The sequence below is a fragment of the Giraffa tippelskirchi genome, chromosome X (genome assembly GCF_054371585.1).
Source record: "Giraffa tippelskirchi isolate mGirTip1 chromosome X, T2T-mGirTip1v1.2.pri, whole genome shotgun sequence".
Lineage (NCBI taxonomy): Eukaryota > Metazoa > Chordata > Mammalia > Artiodactyla > Giraffidae > Giraffa > Giraffa tippelskirchi.
The window spans coordinates 43,860,232-43,883,458 of NC_137289.1; the positions used below are offsets into that span (position 1 = coordinate 43,860,232).

Here is a 23,227-nt window from a genome sequence, read left to right on the forward strand (position 1 = left end):
AGCTTCAGATAGGAACGAACTGATCTTTGTGTTTCTTAGATAGTCCTTTGTTGTATAGTATTTGAATTTAGAATTAATGAAACTTCAGTTTTTCAAGCTAATATTAATTGAGGACAGCTGAGGTGAATTAGTAAGAATTTGGACCTACAGAATATTTTAAATCTATGTATATATTCAGATTTGGGTTTTAGGATCTTTAAATATGTACAGTAATGCAAAACAAGTATCATTCTAAGTTTTTGTGTATAATGGATATTTTAAATTAGCATAGTAATTGAGTAACAATAATACAAGTCTCATCGAGTTTTTGACTGCATCATCCTCTGTTTCTTTCCTTTATCAATTATCTGCTCACTCTTCTATGTCCTGTCTCTTTACCTTCCATCTTATAAATGTGCTCAGACCTCAACCATTATCGCTGATTCCCTTTTCAGCTGTTGCCTTGTTTCTTTGCCTTCTTCTGGGACCAAACTTGCCTTTTCTAGATCTGCAGTTTTTGATCACTCCTTAATTCACTGTGGGCTTCCCTGGTAGCTCAGCTGGTAAAGAATCTGCCTGCAATGCAGGAGACCCCGGTTTGATCCCTGGGTCGGGAAGATCCCCTGGAGAAAGGATAGGCTACCCCCTCCAATATTTTTGGACTTCCCTGGTGGCTCAGACGGTAAAGAATCTGCCTGCAATTCGGGAGACCTGGGTTCGATCCCTAGGTTGGGAAGATCCCTAGAAAAGGGAATGGCAACCCACTTCAGTATTCTTGCCTGGAGAATTCCATGGACAGAGCAGCCTGGCAGGCTACAGTCCATGGGGTCGCAAAGAGTCGGACACGACTGAGCAACTTTCACTTCACTTAACTCACTGCAGTCCAGCTTTTACTTTCATTTCTCCATTAAAATAGCCTCACTGGAGTGTAACATACCTACTAACAGCAAAATTCAGTGCAGCGTTTGACAGTGATGAGACATCTTTCTTCTCAAAACCCCTTGCTTGGTTTCTTCCTCGTTTTCCTTCCCTGATTCTTTTTTCTTTTTGATACTCCTGGCTAACTTTTCTTCTGATTTTTCTCCTGCTTGCTCTTAGGGTCTCATCCTCTTTCCTTACTCTCTCTGAAGCTTTTATGATTTCAGATGTCTCATATTCTCCTGGGTCTAAATTTACATCTGGTAACTTTTTTTCACTTGTCTCTGTACCTGTGTTTCTAATTGTCTGGATACCATGTGTTTCAAATTCATCGTGTCTCCCTGTCCCATCCCACCACCATGGAACTTGCTCCTCCTCTCTATTCTTTATTGTATTTAATAGCAGTATTACCCACCCAGTTTTCTAAGCTCTGTACCTCAGTCCTCCTTGATCTTGCTCTCTTTCTTTCTCCTCACCTACTTGTTCACCAGAATGCTAACTATACATCTTTCTCCAGTTTATTACCTCTTCTCCATATCTACTGTGCTTGCTTGTGTTGGAACCCATATTCTTTCTTTTCTGGGCAGTTGTGTTAATAATAACTTCTTAATGGTTGCACTTTCTCTAGTTTCACATTTTGTAGAGAAATCCCTGGCTTAAAATTCTTTATTGGCTCCCCATTATCAATAACATAAAATTTGGACTTTTAAAAAGCATCATGTCCATCTTTACCTAAGTTCTATTGCCTGACACAGTCTCATTAGCAACTCTTTGACTTTTTCCTAGGCTGAACTTTTTTTCCTTTGTCCTCTCCTTCTTCTGAGCATGCTCATTCTCTTATTCCTGAAAAATCCCTACTAATCATTTAGGATTCAGGGATGAGAGTATAGCATAGTGGTTAAGAGCCTTGTCCTCAGAAATCAAACCTCTTTGGTTCCAGTTCTCACTTAGATATCTTACTAATTGAGTGACTTTGGTAAATTACCTAATCTTGCTGAGCTTATTATTTTTTTTTATCTTCAAATGACTCTATTGGTATCTTCCTTCACAGGATTATTATAACTACTGAATTATTTAATGAATAATGTAAAGTGCTTAAAACAGTACTTGCCACAGTGTGTATACTTAATTAGCTTATGTGTGTGTGTTGGTGTGTGTGTGTTATTTGCTCAGTCTTGTCTGACTCTTTGCGACCCCATGGACTATAGCCCACCAGACTCCTCTGTCCATGGGATTCTCCGGGCAAGAACTGGAGTGGATTGCCATACCCTTCTCTAGACTTCAGTTCAGTTCAGTTCAGTCGCTCAGTCGTGTCCAACTCTTTGTGACTCCATGAACCGCAGCTCGCCAGGCTTCCATGTCCATCACCAACTCCTGGAGCTTACTCAAACTCATGTCCATCAAGTCAGTGATGCCATCCAACCATCTCATCCTCTGTTGTCCCCTTCGCCTTCTGCCTTCAATCTTTCCCAGCATCAGGGTCTTTTCCATTGAGTCAGTTCTTCGCATGAGGTGGCCCAAGTTTTGGAGTTTCAGCTTCAGTGTCAGTCCTTCCGATGAATATTCAGCACTGATTTACTTTAGGATTGACTGGTTTGATCTCCTTGCAGTCCAAGGGACTCTCCAACACCACAGTTCAAAAGCATCAATTCTTCAGCGCTCAGCTTTCTTTATGATCCAACTCTCACATCCGTACATGACTACTGGAAAAACCATAGCTTTGACTAGACAGACCTTTCTTGGCAAAGTAATGTCTCTGCTTTTTAATATTCTGTCTAGGTTGGTCATAGCTTTTCTTCCAAGGAACAAGCGTCTTTTAATTTCACAGCTGCAGTCACCATCTGCAGTGATTTTGGAGCCCAGAAAAATAAACTCAGCCACTGTTTCCACTGTTTCCCCATCTATCTGCCATGAAGTGATGGGACTGGATGCCATGATCTTAGTTTTCTGAATGTTGAAGTTTAAGCCAGCCTTTTCACTCTCCTCTTTCAGTTTCATCAAGAGGCTCTTTAGTTCTTCTTCACTTTCTGCCATAAGGGTGGTGTCATCTGCATATCTGAGGTTATTGATATTTCTCCCGGCAATCTTGATTCCAACTTGTGCTTCATCCAGCCTGGCATTTTGCATGATGTACTCTGCATAGAAGGTAAATAAGCAGGGTGACAATATACAGCCTTGACATACTCTTTTTCCTATTTGGAACCAGTCTGTTGTTCCATGTCCAGTTCTAACTGTTGCTTCTTGACCTGCATACAGATTTCTGTATGTATTTCTCCAGACTTAATTAGCTTATTATTTGCTTAAATGTCGTTCTTTTGTTTTTGGTTTGTTTTTCTACTGGTCATCTTTTATCAGGTGTTAATTCTCAATTAAAATATGAAAGGAATCAGCAAAGATCAGGGCTGTTGGGCAAAGATAGTCCTGGTCAGGAATGCAGACTGTGTCCTCTTCAGTGGGTACTTGCATAACTGCTCATGTTTGATTTCCTTGTAAGAAAGGCAGTAGTTGAAAAGCACGTAAGCATAGAAACTCCAGTGACATGCTTGTAATACTTGTAGTAACCTGTTTGAAACTCTTCAACAGTGCCTTTAGAGGTGAAATCCTGCAGCAGTAACAAGCTTGGGCAGTTCCCCTGTTTTGACGTCCATGAGTTTCTTCTTCTTCAATAGTGTGACTGATGCTATCTTGGGGTCCTGGTGTTCACTCTCCAAGTGTCACTCTTTTATTGAACTAGAACAAGTGCCATCAGTGACATCATGCTTAAGGGTCAAACATAGGTTTCTTCACACATGCCAGCTCTGTTCAATGGCTATCTGCAACATTGGGTTGAAAGTGTATTGAGGCTTTGTCTGGGATTGGCTGCAAAGAGCACCTTGGTAGATTACTGATAGTTTTTGTAAGCCACAGGAGAGACAGTAGAGGAATTTAGGTCTTATATTTATAATCCCTGATGCTGTTCATCCTCCAGTTTGTGGTTGAGTTATCTGGTAGGTTATCTGTTTTTCCATGAGTTATGGAAGATAATGCTGCATAAGTAAAGGGGGGCATTAAATAGAACCTTGATTGCCAGCAGAGAAATTTGGACATAATTGGAAAGTTAGTTTTTTTTCAACAGAAGAGTTAGTGTTTTGAAAAAGGTCAATCTGCCACTGATTTGCAGGAAAATTTCTGTGATGGAGGAATCAGAAGAACTTTAGTGATTGTCAAAACTGTATTTCTTTGATTATTGATCCTAATAAAAGCACTTTTTTACATTCCAGCTTTTGTGATATTAAGCATATTACCTCTGTTCCTCGTATAAAATGGAGATAATAGTATTTACCTCAGAGTTATTAAGATTAAGTGGGTCCATACATATAACACACTTCAGTCAGTGCCAAGTATATACTAATAGTAAGCACTAGTATGAGTGTTAGCTATTATCACTATTACTATTATTGTATAGTCAATATATACATGTAATGTAGTATTTCTTAAAATCAGTAGGTTTCTTAGAAATGAATGACATTTTGGAATGGTGAGATTGCAGACTAAGCATGAGGTAATAAGGCCTAGAATAGACTAATAGTTTAATAGTTGAGAGAATTCAGAAGTCTGAGAGACTTTTCAGAAAGAACTGACCTGATGTTTTGTATATAGTGGATTAAAAAAAAGGAGGATTTAACACAAGACTCAGCAAACCTGAATGAATGGGAAATGGATTGGTTTAGGAAATAAATGTTACTGCATGTATGTACTTAGAACAATGCCTTTCATGTAGAAAGTACTATTTGTGTTAGCTATTAGTAAGTAGTAGGACTGTTTAAACTGGTTATGAAATTAAACAATTTAATCTAAAGATATTTACATACAATTTACATTTTACATATAATTTAGAAAATTTAAAAATATCAAATGTGAATAAACCTCATATATAATTTACTAGTTAGAGAATTCATGTCCAAGGAAAAATAAAGTATGTGCTTTAAATATTTTTCAGTATAAATCATCAAGGAAGAGTTCAAGTGGCAATGAAAACGATGAGGTGAGAAAAGAGGGTAATATTAAGAATTATTTAAAACATTTATTTTCATATGTAATTGGCTCAATCAGTAAAATATAATCCATCTTGTTATTGATTTAATGCATGGGTTTTCTCCAATAATAAAAAATTAGCATGATTAGACTGTTATTAATTTGGTTATGTAATTTCCACATGTTCTTAGTAGTTTGGTCTTAGAATTTTATTAATATTCATATTAAAACTGATTAAAATTCTTGCATATTTTATCTTCTTAAGTCAGCATGGTGGTCAATTGAGATTTTTCCCTTGAAACTTATTAATCTCTTTTCACAACTCTGTATACTATTTTAACATTTAAAATTAGATTTCTACATTTTGAGCATTACTGTAAATTTTTCTACCTCATCATTTTAACTTGTACAACAGCCTGGCATTTTTGAAATGATACAGTCTCATCACCATAAATACTTAAGTAACTCTATGTATTTTTGTTTGGACAGATTGGTAATTAATTTGATGTTGAATACTTGGCAGGACTTCTGAAAACTCCTTTAATTTTAAGATATGGAATCACCCAAAAAGTGTGTGTTGTACTGTAGGTTAGAGGTTCAGCTTAGATGTTTTCTTTGTTCCTTTTTATGTTTAATCCACTTTGGTCCTGCGTGCTTCAATATCTAATCAGTTACCAAAACCTACTCTTTTTTTTTTTTTTGGATACTGAAATATTTTGAATACATTCCCCACCTGCATTTCTGCTCTGGCACAAGCCCTTATCATTTCTGGCCTGTACTACTGCAATAGCATACTTGATCTTCTCCCTTTCTCCAGTCCATTTTCCTCTCCGCTGCCAATGATTGTTTCAAAGATTGCAAATATGATCAGGCCATTCCCTTGCTTAGAAACCTTCTCTGTCTCCTCATCACTTAGAAGATAAATTCAGGGTTCTTCTTGATCAAGCTGCGACTTCCCACATCAGCCTCAATTCACGATTTACCCTCCTTTCACCAAACTCTTAAAAAATACAGAGCTACAAGGTTTTTTACTAAGCACAGCACAGCACAAGGTTTTCTGCACTCATCTTTACATTTATTGTTTCTGTGCCTTTGTCCTTATTGTCCTCTTATCTTGGAATATTGTTAAACATCTACTCAGTTTTTTAGTTTCTCAGGAAACTTACCTTTACCTATCAGCCCCACCATTTCCCCAAGTGTCCCTTATCTGTGCCTAGTAGTATGTCATGCATAGCTCTATTATTGTACTGAGAAGTTTGTATTGCTTCTGTAAATGAATCTGTTTTCCCCCTAGACTGAGAGATCCTTGAGTGGATGATATTTTACTAAGTTTCAATATTCCCAGGGTCTAGCACCAGTGTCTGACATATAGTAGACAGTCAGTAATCATTTGTTGATGATGAATATATACTGTATGTTGTATGTATATTCAAGGTTAAACGTTAAGATTTTTGTATTTGTTTAGTAGTAGTCATTGAGAAAAAACATGAACCATTTAGTAGTATTTTATGCAGTTCAATTCTTTGTCATTATTTCTAAGCTTATGTTAGATAAACGTAATTTTCCAGGTAAATGTTATTATTTGGGGTGATGGAATTTTTGCATGCATCCATGTATCTGTCTCACATTATAACATATTGCTGCCATTTCCTATCAGGAATTAATCTTAAAACATGGCTATTTTCTAAGAAATATAGAATTTCATTTGTGATATTTAAAGGAAATAAACTTGTAAGAAAATATTTGATGTAAGTAGATACTACTTATAAAACTTTAAATTGCTTATGAATCACCTGGGGATCTTACTGAAATACAGATTCTGATTCAGTAGGTCTTGGGTGAGGCCTGAGATTCTGCATTTCTAACAAGCTCCCAGAGGATGCTGATGCTACTGGTCTACAGACCACACTTTGGCAAGGTGGTGGATGGTATTTTCCAGATCCTTCCTTTAGTAGTTTCAGTTTTCCTTTTATATGTCTGAATCATCATTCATATTTTAATTTCATGTTTCATGTTTTTATTTTTTATATTTTAGCAAGACAGTGATAATGCTAATATGTCACCACAATCGCCAGTATCATCTGAGGTACAAGTTCTGTTTTTAAATGTGTTTACATAGGTTTTCTTTGTCGCTTCTCTCTAACCTCATCTTTCTTTTTTAAATGTAGTTTATTCACCCATATTTAAAAATCCATAGTAGGTTAATTTGTACAAAACTAGCCTACAAAAACTTCTAAGAACACCATATTTTGGTACAAATATTCATAATGAATATCACTTAAATTACTTATTGAAAAATGCCTATAGATCACATGAAATAATTTACTTTATAAATTTTTTATGTTTTATAATTCATCCATATTTTGAAATAAATGATGAGTAGCTTTCAGATTTTAAATTTGAAAAAAATACTTCAGCATTGTGCAATGGCCTTTGGTTTTTCTCATAACCAATTAGGTCTGAAAGCAATGCAAGAAAAACTTCCTTTTTCCACGGGAAACATCCCTGTAGTGGGTTGTTCCTATCGACAAGAGGGTACACTTTTCCTAGCATCTTAGACCTAAGGAGTGGGCATGGGGAGAGGGGGTAGATGAAAGTTAAGAGTTTCTGAGATCTCAACCAAATGTTCTTTTGGTTTGAATGGTTGACTGTTCTAATTTAGTTAAACCTGCTTTTAATATGTTATGAGATAAATTTTAAAAATTCTAAACAATAGCTCTTCTACTTCAGATGACTTAGTATTCTAAAAGTGTACTGGCTTTAGTAAATTAATGATTTTTTATTTATTTGGTGAATTCAGGACTTTGCCTAAATGTTTGGATGATCCAAAATCACCATATAATTTTGGTTAATTAGACAGTATTTCATTTTATATGGGTGGTGTTAGTTTTTTTAAAAGCCAGAATTGTTTGTTTATTGTTTTGGCTGAGTTGCATTATAAAACTTTAAGATGGACTTGGACATTAGTTTTATAAACAGGTTTCTAAATTATTTATATGGCAGGTAAACTGGTTTACATTCTTTTTTCAAAACAGTTTAAATTAGGATATTCTAAAATTAGTCTTTGTCACATGCTTTTGTAAATCCTTTCTTTTACATTCAGTTATAACAAATGTAGGTGATGACTTATTTACTTAGATTTTTTATGATTTTATGATCTATGCTGAATAAGAAGAGGATCAGTGCCAATTTTCTCAAATAAATTATATTGCTTTTATAACACATTTTCCTTACATTTAGATAAATTAAATTTTTGTCTGGAAATTCATAATACTTTAACTGAAATTATCAAAGACAAACAGGCTTGTGGATGGATAGGTGGTGACCATGTATTTTGGTAGCTCAACTGACGTTCAACTTGAACTGCTTATCCCATGTTAATCAGAAAATTAATAGAGTCACCAGAATGCTGATTGTTTCAGTTTCATTTGTGAAAGGAAAACGGTAAAAACAATTAGTATAGTGCTTTACTATTAACAAAGTGCTTGCCTATACATTTAAACCTAAGAGCAGTCTCATGAGGTGGGTATTATCCTCATCCTTTTACAGCTCAAGAGTGATAAGTTTTCCTAAAGACTTCAGTCAATAAATGGTAGAGGAGTGACTGAAGCCCAAACTCTAACTCACAGTTGTTGTACAGATTAAATAAGATGCTATTAAAATTGCATTATCTTTCCAGTTTATAATTTACAAAGTGCTTTCTTTTAGTTATCTCAGTTAATTCTTACAGCATCCTATTTTAAAGGTGAAGGAATAGTTACAGAAAAATTAAATGTTTTGCTCAAAACTTAGTCTAAACTTTCTGACTCTAAGTTCAGATTTTTTAAATATACCACATTTCTTTTCACAATACACTGCTGTTTGAAAGCACTTTGAAATAATATGAATTCAGATAGAAGAAATAATACTTTATTATCTATCACTCTGCAGCCACTGTTAGTTTGAATGTATATATTTGCCTCAGATTATCCACTAAGGGTCAAGTCCATAGTAGATAGTAAGTGTCACTAATTTCACTTATTTTTTCATTGAAACTTTTTTCCAGTTTGCAGGAAACTTTAATCTGGTTCTTCATTCAAAAAAAGAGTATATGTTTATTTGATTCACTTCAATAACTTTTATTTCCCTTATACTGAGAGAGAAGTTAATTAGCAAATATTTGTAGACCTTTTAAAAATGAAACATTATCTATTTGAATTGGACTGCAATTTACCTTTCTCTACTCCACTAATTATGGAAAAAAATAAATAACTTCTCAAAATTGGAATGGATATAACTACTTTGATTTTGAAAGAAAAAAGGTTTTATTTGTTTTTTGTTTTTAGGAGTATGATAGAACTGATGTTTTTTCACATGGTCCCTTTGGCTTGAAGCCTAGATCAGGTAAATATATATTCTGCAAATACAATCTATTGGTTATATACAAAACTAGAGTTTCTCAGCTTAAATGGGATTGACTCCTTAGTTTTAAGTACACGTAGATTCTTTCCCCTCTCCTAAAAGTAATTTTCTCTTAACCTTATTTGTCTTTCCAATTCCCATTCCCCATTTCTTTCTTCCTCTTTACCTTCAAGCTCCTGAAACCTCAGCTTTTTGCCTTAGATATACTGCAGTCTTATTTCTACTCTACTGTGACTGCTATTAGAATGACCACTCTGCCAGCAGACCAAACACTGTTTGAAATTATAGCACTCCATTATATTGTGGTTTTAAAAAGGGATCTTTTCGCATTTGGCAAGCCCAAAAGAAAATGGATCCATGTTACTTGGCAAGGTATTGAATTATAGTTTTTATTCCTGAATAACTGTATTGACCTTCAAGAGTAATTTCCTTTTTCTTTAAAGATAATAAAGGCTGATTTGTGTTCAATAATAATTCTTAACCTGGATCATGTTTCTAATAACATATGTTTAAGTAAGAAGATGTATAGGTGGTAGCAGTTGTTACACTTGTCTTCCCTGTTGCTTTCAATTATGCAGATAAGTAAATTTCAATTATATTCTGTAAAAACTATTTAGAATTCATTAATAATGAAAGTGTTTTATGTCATTTTGTTCTAGTTCTTTGTATCATGTGCCTCTTTCCCCACCGATGGTTGATCCTTCCAATTAGCTTTGTAATAAGCTAGGAAATTTCTGTTTTTATAGCTTTCAGCCGCTCATCTCGCCAGGAATATGGGGCAGCAGATCCAGGTTTTACAATGAGAAGAAAGATGGAACATCTACGGGAAGAGCGAGAACAAATACGACAGCTTCGCAATGTAAGTCACATTGACCTTTCAGGTCTGCTTTATAGAAATGGGTTTAACTTGGAAAATTAAAAAAGAATATTTTATTTTCAGTACTCTTTAAAATTTTAGATTATGTAATGATTAGTTATATACATATATATTTAAATAGAATGTCTGTGATTTATACCCATTTCTTTTATAGAATCTTGAATCCAGGTTAAAAGTAATTTTGCCTGATGACATAGGAGCTGCACTGATGGATGGGGTTGTTCTTTGCCATTTAGCCAATCATATAAGGCCACGCTCTGTAGCTAGTATTCATGTGCCATCACCAGCAGTGGTAAGTTTTGGCTACAGTTTGTTAGTTCTCTAAAGGAAGATAGAGCTGCTTGAAACAATCTTTAAATAATATATTTCAATAAATATAATTTTCAGTTTTTAAAAGTTTTGTACAAATATACCTGAAAATATACTATTTTTCTTACTTTACAGCCTAAACTTAGCATGGCGAAATGTCGAAGAAATGTAGAAAATTTTCTTGATGCTTGTAAAAAGTTGGGTGTCTCACAGGTAATTATTTTTCTAACAAAATGATCATTTAAATATGAATTTATTACATGCAAACTGGCTTCTTCAAGTAGGCATGAATAATGCTTTCTGAACATGAATACCTTCCTTTTCACCTTCTACTGAATTCCAGCTTTAAATGTAACAGCTGTCTAATGAATGATTTTTAAGCTGCTTTTAAAGTAATTATAAAATGGCTACATATATAGAAAAATTTACTAATCATGCACATCATCGAATAAACATAACTTACTGGTCATATGACAGGTTGATTGTGATGCTGTTGCTACTCTTACTTTTCCTGATAGAGGATATTTGGATTCCTTTAATTTAGGAATAGACTCTGATTGGAAGATTTGCATTCAGTGTGAAAAACATTTAAAACTTTATTTAAAATGTCATTTGGAAATCTTAGTAAAATATTATGATAATACCTCGCTGGATAAACTTTTTCTGACATTTGTAGGAATTAGCTTGTTTCATGTAATAATTGTAATAGTATTAAATTAACAAGGCAATATTATATAAATATATAATCAATTCAGTTCAGTTCAGTCGCTCAGTCGTGTCCGACTCTTTGCGACCCCATGAATGGCAGCACGCCACCAACTCCCGGAGTCTACCCAAACCCATGTCCATCGAGTTGGTGATGCCATCCAGCCATCTCATCTTCTGTCGTCCCCTTCTCCTCCTGCCCCCAATCCTTCCCAGCATTAGGGTCTTTTTCAGTGAGTCAACCCTTCGCATGAGGTGGCCAAAGTATTGGAATTTCAGCTTCAACATCAGTCCTTCCACTGAACACGCAGGACTGATTTCCTTTAGGATAGACTGGTTGGATCTCCTTGCAGTCCAAGGGAGTCTCAAGAGTCTTCTCCAACACCACGGTTTAAAAGCATCAATTCTTCGGCACTCAACTTTCTTCACCATCCAACTCTCACATCCATACATGACCACTGGAAAAACCACAGCCTTGACTAGATGGACATTTGTTGGCAGAGTAATGTCTCTGCTTTTCAATATGCTATCTAGGTTGGTCATAACCTTCCTTCCAAGGAGTAAGTGTCTTTTAATTTCATGGCTGCAATCACCATCAGCAGTGATTTTTGGAGCCCCGCAAAAATAAAGTCTGACACTGTTTGCACTGTTTCCCCATATATTTCCCATGAAGTGATGGGACCAGATGCCATAATCTTAGTTTTCTGAATGTTGAGCTTTAAGCCAACTTTTTCACTCTCCTCTTTCACTTTCATCAAGAGACTCTTTAGTTCTTCACTTTCTGCCATAAGGGTGGTGTCATCTGCATATCTGAGGTTATTGATATTTCTCCCGGCAATCTTGATTCCAGCTTGTGCTTCTTCCAGCCCAGCATTTCTCATGATGTTCTCTGCATATAAGTTAAATAAGCAGGGTGACAATATACAGCCTTGACGTACTCCTTTTCCTATTTGGAACCAGTCTGTTGTTCCATGTCCAGTTCTAACTGTTGCTTCCTGACCTGCATACAGGTTTCTCAAGAGACAGGTCAGATGGTCTGGTATTCCCATCTCTTTCAGAATTTTCCACAGTTTATTGTGATCCACACAGTCAAAGGCTTTGGCATAGTCAATAAAGCAGAAATAGATGTTTTTCTGGAACTCTCTTGCTTTTTCGATGATCCAGCGGATGTTGGAAATTTGATCTCTGGTTCCTCTGCCTTTTCTAAAACCAGCTTGAACATCTAGAAGTTCACGGTTCACGTATTGTTGAAGCCTGGCTTGGAGAATTTTGAGCATTACTTTACTAGCGTGTGAGATGAGTGCAATTGTGCGGTAGTTTGAGCATTCTTTGGCATTGCCTTTCTTTGGGATTGGAATGAAAACTGACCTTTTCCAGTCCTGTGGCCACTGCTGAGTTTTCCAGATTTGCTGGCATATTGAATGCAGCACTTTCACAGCATCATCTTTCAGGATTTGAAATAGCTCAACTGGAATTCCATCACTTCCACTAGCTTTATTCGTAGTGATGCTTTCTAAGGCCCACTTGACTTCACATTCCAGGATGTCTGACTCTAGATGAGTGATCACACCGTCGTGATTATCTGGGTCATGAAGATCTTTTTTGTACAGTTCTTCTGTGTATTCTTGAAACCTCTTCTTAATATCTTCTGCTTCTGTTAGGTCCATACCATTTCTGTCCTTTATCGAGCCCATCTTTGCATGAAATGTTCCCTTGGTATATCTGATTTTCTTGAGGAGATCTCTAGTCTTTCCCATTCTGTTGTTTTTCTCTGTTTCTTTGCAATGGAAAATCAAAATATTGCTTTTTTGATAACATTATGAACTTAACAACATGATGGACTGTTGAGAGGACTTGGAATTGTTAGCAGATCACAATGTAGTTTTACTTTTTTTCCTTTTATTTTTTCAAGTATATTTTATTGAGATATCATTGACATAACATTTTGTAAGTTTAAGGTGTACCATGTGTTGTTTGGTACACTTACCTACTGTAATTATTAAGGTCTCTTTTCAATAGTGTCATAATAATCTGGTTTACAAATTCTACTGTAACCTCTTTCTACAAGTAAATAAATATAATTTATATAGAGAGAATCAGTTGAATTACTGTTTAATTTGGAAGCTATATGCCGTTCTCCTCTAGTTATTTCTTGTCTATGCTTGACATGATGTTTTGAAATTTTAATTCCTAAACATTTTTATATTAGTTCTTTCTTTTTATACTCTTAATCTCCCAGTGAGAAAGTAGAAAAATTAGGAAGGTTATTTTTCAAGTTTGTTATTGCATTGTGTATATGTTCCTGTTTTGTCAGTTTTTGTTTTAAGAGTTTTTTGATGAGGGGTTCTCAGTCAACATTTATTAAATGAATGCACATTTTACAGATGAGGAAACTGAGGCACAGAGAGGTTAGGAAACTTGTCTAAGTTTGCTAAACTTTACTTTTACTAAAACTTTACCTTTAGTAAACAGTGGAGGCAAACTATGAACCCCAGTGATCTAATTCCAGAACCCACCCTCTAACTTGGATATTCTCTATTTCTGTTCTTTTACATGAAATAAAAGACAATCCAACTTACTACTGACACTTTCTTTATACATTAGGCAAGGAGAATGACAGGAAAGGTCTTATGAAAACTATTCTACTTAGCATGCTCTCATCTTCTTTCTCTAGCTTGTTCTATGGCAAAGTTAGTGACTCGCCCATCCTCACCATAAGAGTGGCTCATCAGCTTTCATTTTCAAAACTTTCTAGGTATTGGTAATGAAAGAAGAGATTTTATTTTCAGCTTCAATTTGTTTTTCCCTGACTTGGAAGTGGTAATACATAGTCAGTTTTTAAATTTAACTTTTTAGGATATTTTTGTATTTTTAACAGTTTTATTGAAGTATAATTGACATACAGTAAATTCATATAAGTGAAGTGTACAGTTTGATGAATTTTGACATATGCATATACCATGAAATCATTACCATAGTCAGGATAATGAATATGCCCATTACCCCCAAAAGTTTCCTTGTATCCCTTTGCAATCCTTCTGGTCAACCATTAAAAGCTGTTTTCTGTTATTACACTTTAGTTTGCATTTTCCATCTGGAGTTATATATAACTGGAATGATAAAATATGTATGATTTTTTTCTGGCTTCTTTTGCTCAGTGTAGCTATTCTAAGACTCATCATTGTTGCTTGTATAAATAGGTCATTCCTTTTTATTGTTGTGTAGTATTTTATTATATGAATATATCACAGTTTGTCAGTCCATTGACCTGTTTGTTGATGGCCATTTGGATTGTTTACAGTTTCAGGGACTACTCTAAATAAGGCTGCTATGAACATTTATGTACCAGTCTTTGGATATATACATTCTTTAATTTTGGGTAGGCACATGAAAGTGGAATGGCTAGAATATATGGGAGGTGTATGTATGCTTAACATTAAGAGTATAAAACTTTTCCAAAGTGGTTATATCATTTTACATTCCTGTCAGCAGCATAGGAGAGTTCCAGTTCCTCCACATCCTCAGTAATATTCAATATGGTCAGTGTTTTTTTTTAATTTATTCATTTTAATAGGTATGTACGGTTTATCAGTGTGGTTTTAGTTTCCATCTGCCTGAAGACTAATAATGATGATCATTTTTTCAAGGTCTTATTTTCCATTTGTATGACTTTTATGAAGTGTCTGTTCCAATCTTTTGTCTATCTTTTGCATTGTTTTCTTATTGAGTTTGAGATTTCTTTATAAATTATAGATAAAGTCCTTTACCAGATGTGTGGATCAAGTCCTTTATCAGATACAATATATGATTTACAAATACTGTATCCCAGTCTTTGCCTTGTCTTTTCATTCTCATTATAGTATCTTTCAAAGAGAATAAATTTTAAATTTTTTGTAATAAAATTTGTCATTTAAAAAAATTGATTGTACTTTTGGTGTCAGACCAGAGAAATCTTTGCATAACTTAAGGTCACAAAGATTTTCTCCTATATTTATTTTTAGAATTTTTACGGTCTTAAGTTTTACATTTAGGTCTATAATCAAATTTTAGTTAATTTTTATATATGTCAAAAGGTTTGGATTGAAGTTATCTTTTTTTAGGCCTGGGATTGGGCACACACATTGTTTTTTATTTAAAAAAATATTTAATATATCATAAAATTCACCCATTGAAAGTGTATAATTCAATGGTTTTTAGTATAGTCACAGAGTTGGATAGCAAACTATTAATAAGGGTAGAATATTTTTATCACCCCAAAAGAAACCTCTTAGCTGTTAGCAGTCCCTCCCCTTTTTTATCTGTATGAATTTGCCTAGTCTTGACATTACATATTAATAATGTCATATGATATGGGGTCTTTTGTGTGTGGCTTCTTTCATTTAGTGTAATGCTCTCAAGGTTTATCCATGTTGTAGCATAAAGCAGTACAGACATACTCAGGTTTATTGCACTTCACTTTATTGTGCATCACAAATACAGCATTTTTTATGAATTCAAGGTTTGTGACAACCCTGCACTGTCAGATGAGGATTAGTATTTTTTAGTAATAACACATTTTTAATTAAGTTTTTAAAAAAGATGTAGTGTTATTACACACTAAGAGACTACAGTATAGTGTAAATATAACTTATATACATTAGGAAACAAAAACTCATATGACTTACTTTATTGCAATATTTGCTTTATTTTGGTGGTCTAGAACTGGAGTCTAAATGTCTCTGAGGCATGACTGTACTTCATTGTTTTGGGCTGAGTAATAGTCCATTGTATATACATACCACATTTTGTTCACCATTCATCAGTTGATGGATATTTGGGCTGTTTCCACTCATTGTTTATTATGAATAATGCTACTGTGAACATTCATGAACATGTTTTTGTTTGAATCCTCGTTTTAATTCTCTTAATTAACAAGGTTATATGGTAGGTTAAATGGTTGCTCTATGCTGGGTTACATGGTAACTCTCTGTTTATCTTTTTGAGGAACTGCTAAATTATTTTCCAGCTTACATTCACAGCAGCAATGTATGTGGGTTCTAATTTCTCTACATCCTCACCAATTATTATTGTCTGCTTTTTATTCTAGTCATCCTAGTAGGCCTGGAGTGGTCTCATTATGGTTTTGATTAGCTTTTCCTTAATGGCTAATGATGTTGGTCATCTTTTTGTCTGCCTGTTAACTATTTGTATATATTCTTTGGAGAAATATGTTTTCAAATCCTGTGCTCATTTGTTAATTGAATTAGTCACCTTTTATTATTTCTTTATATATTCCAGATACAAGTTCCTTATGAGATACATGATTCTAGTTTGCTGAGAGTTCTTACCAGGACTGAATGTTGAATTTTGTCAAGGGATTTTTCTACATCTACTGAGTTAACACTTTTTTCTTTCACAGCATTGTTAATTACATTGGTCGATTTTCAGATATTAACTCAAACCTGGACTCCTGGGATAAACCCCACCTGGTCATGATGGATTTTGTTGTTGCTGCTATTTTTATGTTGTTGGGTTCAATTTGCTAAAATTTTGTTTAGCCCTTTTGCATCTATATCAATAGGGTTATTGTTTGTTAGTTTTCTTTCTTTTAAAGTTTTTGTCTGGTTTTGGTGTCAAGGTAATGCTGACCTCATGGAACATGTTAGGAAGTATTCCCTGCTCTTCACTTTTATTGAATATTATGGATAGAATTAATATTATTTATTCATTAAATATTTAGTAACATTCATTATTGAACCTTGAACCCCTCTAGGCAGGGGATTTTCTTTGTAGGAAAATTTTTAACTATGATTTCAATTTCTTTAATAAATATAGGGCTATTCTATTTGTCTATTCTTCTTGTATGAGCTTTGATATATGGTGTCTTTCAGAGAATTTGTCCTTTTCATCTAGTTTGTCAAACTTGTTGCTATAATGTTGTTTATAAAGTCCCCCTTGTTATCATTTTAGTATTTGTAGACTCTCTTGTGGCATCACTTCTTTTATTCCTGATATTGGTAATTTGTGTATTTTTCTTTCTTTTTCCTGATTAATCTAGCTAGGGATTTTGTGAATTAAAAAAAATTCTCAGTGAACTAATGTTTGGTTTTATTATTTTTTTTCACTATTATTTTCTGTTTTTTTAATTTTATTGGTTTCCTCTCTCATCTTTATTATTTCCTTCTTTCTGCTTACCACTCTAATTTGCTCTTCTTTTTCTAGTTTCTAAGGTGGGAGCTGATGCCATTGATTTGAAATGTTTTTTATTTTCTGATATATGTTGGTAATTTTTTGAGTAAACAAGCGAAATATTAGGAGGGCAATAAATGTTGCAGTGAAAATGGAATGAGAAGATAGTTTTGATAAATGGGATAGTATCAGTAGTATTTGATGACTGAGTTACGGGAATAAGGAAGAAAGACAATTATGATTCCCAGAGACTGAATAGTGTATTACTGACTGAGGTATAGAATACAGACAGAAAAGTTAATTTAGTAAGGAAGTAGGTCTGTTGTGGACATATTGATTTTGATATGTCTGTTGGACATCCATTTGGCTGTATCAAGTTGACATTTGTATCTGGAGCTCAACAGAGAGATCTTGGCAGGAAATAAAGATTTGAAAATTATCAGGCTGGAAGATAAGTTGTTACTCTTTGGGGTTAGGGGCTTTATCTTGCCAAAGTTTCCAATGTTTCAAGAAACACTGGATTAAAAAAAAAGTAATGGTTCCAGATTTGTAAAACACTATGCTAGCCAACTAAAACAAATCATGGACCATATGGGACCTATAAATGGTCTGTTTGCCACCTACTCTATCCACTACTAGCTTATTTTCCTGAGATGAGTGAGTGTTCCAACTGAAGCAGTAGACTGTATCATTTCTTTAAAAAATGCTACCAAATTTATTTGATGCTGTACACAATCATGCAAATCTTTAATTAAAATCCTTGTGATTTTGATGAGGCTTTAAGAATACCAAGGAGAGGATACAGTACAGAAAGAGAAGAGGGTGAAGACAGAACCCTTGGAAACATTAAGAATGTTAAAAGAGGATCACTGAAGGCTAATGAAACCTAATGCAAAGTTGTTTCTAAACCATCTTTCTCATAGAATTGTGAAGAAATGACATATATAATAACTTAGAAGAGAAGGCAGTTGTTACTTATCAAATTCTAGACTATTTGAACTAAGAAGCAACACAACATCACTAGAAGCTGGAGGGAAGTCACCTTACGACAAAAAAAGTACTGAAGTGCTATATACATCACAGACCATGGAACCTAAGACCTGGTAGAAGGAACCAGAGTGGCTAGTTTTGTATAGGACTGAACAGGTTACAAAATGCCTAAAATGCTTCCATATATAGATTCTTCTATTTGTTTTTCACACAGTTCCATTTTCAGGATGAAAAAAATAGTATCTCAGGGAATTTTAGTATCTTTAGTACTCCATATGGCCCTTAGATCTCTTGGCTGGAAACATAGTGCTCTTTCTGCTCTAGCATGAGGGCTTAGGGAACATCTAGCACCACTGGCTCACTTTAAAATATTTTCTTATTGTGTAGATCAGATCACCCTCAGATCAAAATACAGCCCATAAAATAGAATTCCATACCATAAAAATCTATTGAAACAGACATCTTAGAGTTTATTTCATTAGAATTGTATAATTTTTACCTGGAGTTTTATAAAAAGCATGATTAAGAAACCCAGTTCTGACTTACTGAGGTTTTGCTGTACTATTAAAAAGCAAATGTTTAGATATCATTTGTTTTGTTTTTTCAGGAAAGACTCTGTTTGCCTCATCATATTTTGGAAGAAAGAGGTCTTGTGAAAGTTGGTGTCACAGTTCAAGCTCTTCTTGAATTACCTACAACCAAGGCATCTCAGCTTTCTACGGCTTGACATAACATTTAAAAATCCTAAATGTCTAGTTTCATTTATTTGAAGTGATTTCAAATATCTCAAATTTATGAATAAGGATGTCTAGTCAGAAATAATTTTATTAGATCAAGCCTTAGATTTAAGAAAAATCATGTTAAAACATCAAAATTCAATTTTGAATTGCCCAAACTTCTTTTTAGGGAAAACTAGATCAATTTAATAAGAGTTTTTGATAAATTAAAATTCTCTTTTTACTAAGTTAGCTAATAATCTTGATTATTTTTCAATAATCAGATTAATACTAAGTTTAAAATGTGATTTCAATTTAATAATCACATTAGGTTTAATTTTTTTATCATAGTATACTGGTAAACATCTGGACAAGGTAATCATTTTTTTACCAATTTAAAACTAATTCTATATTTGAGTTATTTAATATACTTGTGATTCTAGTTTATACATAATTTCTTCAGTCTTTGGTCTTAGTTTTATAGAAAAAAAGTGAGTAGAAGTTACAGAACTCTGGCTTTATATTGAATTCTTTTAGTATTATAGGTTGGTGCCAAAATATTTTCAGTTGTACTGTAGATTGTTTACCTGTGAAGTGCCTGTGTAATTGATGACTCTCATATAGTCTTAAGATTTTTGCAGTTTTTTTATGTATTAATGGAATTTTAAAATATTTTAGTAGATTTTGTAAGTTCAGTAATGTGTGAGGATAAAATGTGCCTCACATTGTGACATTTGTGTTTTTTTATTTAGTCCATTGCAGTTTTCTTAAACTGGTTATTTCATGTTGTCAGAAAAACGATGTTAATATGCTTAATTTATGCTATTTAATTTTGCAAAACTTAATCATCTTTTGAAATGTATTATTTGAAGAGTATTTTATTTCTGTATTGAAAATGTTACACAAAGCAGCAAGGTTTTTGAGAACTAGCAGAGTATTTAGTTATCAAGGACATTTTGATAAAACTGCCAAAGTTTGGGTTTATGTCTTGACTTTTAGGAATGTTACTACATCAGTATGCTGCCTTTGGTTATATTCAGATTCAGAGAGCAGCAGTTGAGGAATAGGTTTTTATTAGAAAATATGTCCATTTGTGGATCCTGTAAATCTTAACTGATCCTCAATTAACATGATGAAATAAATACAGACCACTCTATAAATCTTTTCATAAGCATACTATTATATAAAGTCCTTGTTTAATTTAAGGATGGATAAATTTACATTGGTAGTAGTGCAGGAATTTTTCAAAAACATTACTGTAATGAATAACTCAGTTTCCTATAGAAAAAATTAAGTATAATTACTTTTGTAGTCAAGCAAGTATCATATCTTAAGTATGTGATTATTTGCACTTGTTACCTCTTAATATGGATGCAACTTATTAGAAATGTTGGCCTGGGTGTTTCAAAGATATATATAATAGGTAAAAACTATTGTGCCAAATGATATAATAAGGATTGGTTTAAGAGCAACTCTACTTTTTTTGATCAGTTGGCATGAAGCCATATAATTAAGTTTTGGCTTTAGGATACAGATGTGTTCTTTACATTCCCGAAGGGTCAAATTGGAGCTTTTAAAGAATTAAAGCTTTTTATGACTAAAAGTTTTAAAAATTAAGTTATTGGTAATTTATTACTTTAAATATTTGAACTAATTAGTTATTTTTCAGTTGGATCTCAAAAAAGTTGTTGACAAAAATCTCTCTCTCAAAAAAAAAAAAAACTCTCTAGTGAGAACTTGGGTAATAAAGTAAAAAATTATAAATATGTACCTTAGTTATTAGTTTTTAATGTAAAAATTTGACAGTGTTACAAATAAAGTGATCATTAAAAAGCTACAGCAATCATTCATATTGCTTTCATAGTTATCATGCTGTAGAATTCCTCTTGTTAGTTAATCTAGATGTTAATTATTTTACAAGTATTTTTGTGTTTCGTATCATTGAAATATTAGTGGAATTATAGGCCATTTCCTTATTGCATTTCACTTACTTGTCAATTAATTATTACTTTAAAGAGAAAATACACCAGAACCTCTGTAACATTCTTTATTGCAAAGCAAAGTTCCATTTAAGATGGGTCTATCTGAGGTCCATACCATGGCAGTTTTATTTACTGAGTGACAAAAAGGAACACTTCTCTGGCAGTTTCACAGCATAGTCCCCAAGCAAACATTATACCAAGTCTCTGATGTATTTCTTTTAGTAGTTTTTGAGTAAGTGTAAAATTTATTCAAAATAGTTTTTATGGTTATTATATATTTACTTCACCAGTTATTGAATAAGGAATGATTATCATTATTTGAATTGGATTTGTGATTTGAAGAATGTTAAGTAATCAAACTAAAATATTTTATTAGGCCCTAAAACATACAGTAGATAGCTTACTTCCTGATAAATTTCATTCCTATATGGCACAAGAAAGAAATTATGTTGGATATGTTAGAACTGAAATAAGGAGTAAAAATACATTACCATTTGTTTAATAATTATCTTTACAGAAGTGCTAGTTTATTGACTTTTTTCTAAATGAATTTTTGAATTCAGAAATGTTTGTATTGGTCACAGATCTATCATGATTGATTTTCTGATGCATTTAAAAATAAATGGAACACTAAATGTATATTACCGATGGAAACTGTGTATAAAGTTGAACAAAAAAATTAAAGTCTGAGATTTCTTTTTTCCCTTTCTGCCTCTTCTCTTAACATCACAGCATCCATTTTCTGTAGGTATTTGATAACTTGTGTCTATGTTCTCTAGTATGGAAAAATAGACTTTGAGAGGATATTCGAAGTAAGTTTAGTCTAGATTTTCTGTACATCATGGTATTTTTAGTAGGCAATGTTTTCTTTAAAAAAAAAAAGATTTCTTTGGATATCTTTACAAAATGATGTCATCTTTATCCTGTACGGGACTCTCTGCACTTCCTGTCACTCAAAGTTAGAAATAAATTTATTTTTACTGTGCTCCATTAGTATGCATCAAGTAGCTACCTAAATAAATAAGAAATGTATTATGTACATGTGTAAATACATGGAAAAAAATATTTTTCAGTTAGCAAGTTGAATTTTCTAGAACTTTGTTTAGATATCTCAGTCACTTCTAATGCAGAGAAATACAAAGTAATGTTGCATAATTTATAAAGTAGTAATTGAAATTATACCCTAGGGCTATGATTCTTTTCTATTATATAAGTTTTAGGTATATAGCATTATAATTCAACATGTATACATACACTACGAAGTGATCACCACCACAAAGCTAATTACCATCCATCACTATACAGTTTACCCACTTCAGCTATATTGCCTTTCCCTCACCCCCTTACCCTCTGATAAACCACTAATCTGATCTTGAAAGCTATCAGTTTGTTTTTGTTTTATTTTCTTTTAGATTTCACTTGGCATAATACCTTCAAGGTCCATCCTTGTTGTGTAAATGGCAGAATTTCATTCTTTTTTATGGCTGAGTAGATTTTGTTGTGCATATAAACTATATTTTTATTCCTCCATCAATGGATGCTTAGTTTATTTCCATATCTTGATTATTATAAATAATGCTGCAGTTAACATAGGGGTGCATATATTTTTTAAACTAGTGTTTTGTGTTCTTTAGATAAATACCCAGAAGTGGAATAGCTGGTTCATATGGTAGTTCTAGTCTTAATTTTTTGAGGAATTTCTCTGCTGTTTTCCATATTGGCTCTATCACTACCCCACCAACAGTGTACAAGGGTTCCCTTTTCTCCACATCCTTGCCAACACTTATTATTTCTTGTCTTTTAAATAATAGCCATTCTTACAGGCAGGTGATGTCTCATTTTGGTTTTGATATGCATTTCCCTAATAATTAGTGATGTTGAACATCTTTTAATGTACTTGTTGGTTATTTGTATGTCTTCTTTGGAAAAATGTCTATTTAGATCCTCTTCACATTTTTTTTTTCCTCTTCACATTTTTAATCAGTTTTTCTTTTGTTATTATTGAGTTGTATGAGTTCTTTATTTATTTTAAATATTAACCCCTTATCAGATATGTGATTTGCAAACATCTTCCCCTGTCAGTAGGTTGCCATTTTATTTTGATTATGATTTCCTTTGTTGTGTGGAAGCTTTTTAGTTTGATATAGTCTCATTTGTTTATTTTTGCT

General features: G+C 33.3%; 1 protein-coding gene and 1 non-coding gene across 5 annotated transcripts in view; both read left to right on the plus strand.

Moving 5' to 3' along the window:
* Positions 1 to 21,703, plus strand: part of LRCH2 (leucine rich repeats and calponin homology domain containing 2) — a 101,299-nt gene extending 79,596 nt beyond the window's left edge. For 2 of the 4 annotated variants that reach the window (XM_081567856.1, XM_081567854.1), the window contains 7 exons: positions 4,877 to 4,921; positions 6,947 to 6,997; positions 9,237 to 9,294; positions 10,059 to 10,171; positions 10,344 to 10,481; positions 10,634 to 10,711; positions 18,969 to 21,703. In XM_081567856.1, the coding sequence (XP_081423982.1) occupies positions 4,877 to 4,921; positions 6,947 to 6,997; positions 9,237 to 9,294; positions 10,059 to 10,171; positions 10,344 to 10,481; positions 10,634 to 10,711; positions 18,969 to 19,088 (603 nt within the window). In that variant the 3' untranslated portion in view covers positions 19,089 to 21,703. The remainder of the gene's footprint in view (positions 1 to 4,876; positions 4,922 to 6,946; positions 6,998 to 9,236; positions 9,295 to 10,058; positions 10,172 to 10,343; positions 10,482 to 10,633; positions 10,712 to 18,968) is intronic. The other 2 variants (XM_081567855.1, XM_081567857.1) reach the window with 1 other exon arrangement.
* On the plus strand, positions 7,326 to 7,454 carry LOC145537302 (small nucleolar RNA SNORA35). The gene has a single exon (XR_014076325.1). It is a non-coding gene; the product is annotated as a small nucleolar RNA SNORA35 (small nucleolar RNA).
* Positions 21,704 to 23,227: the final 1,524 nt, after the last annotated feature.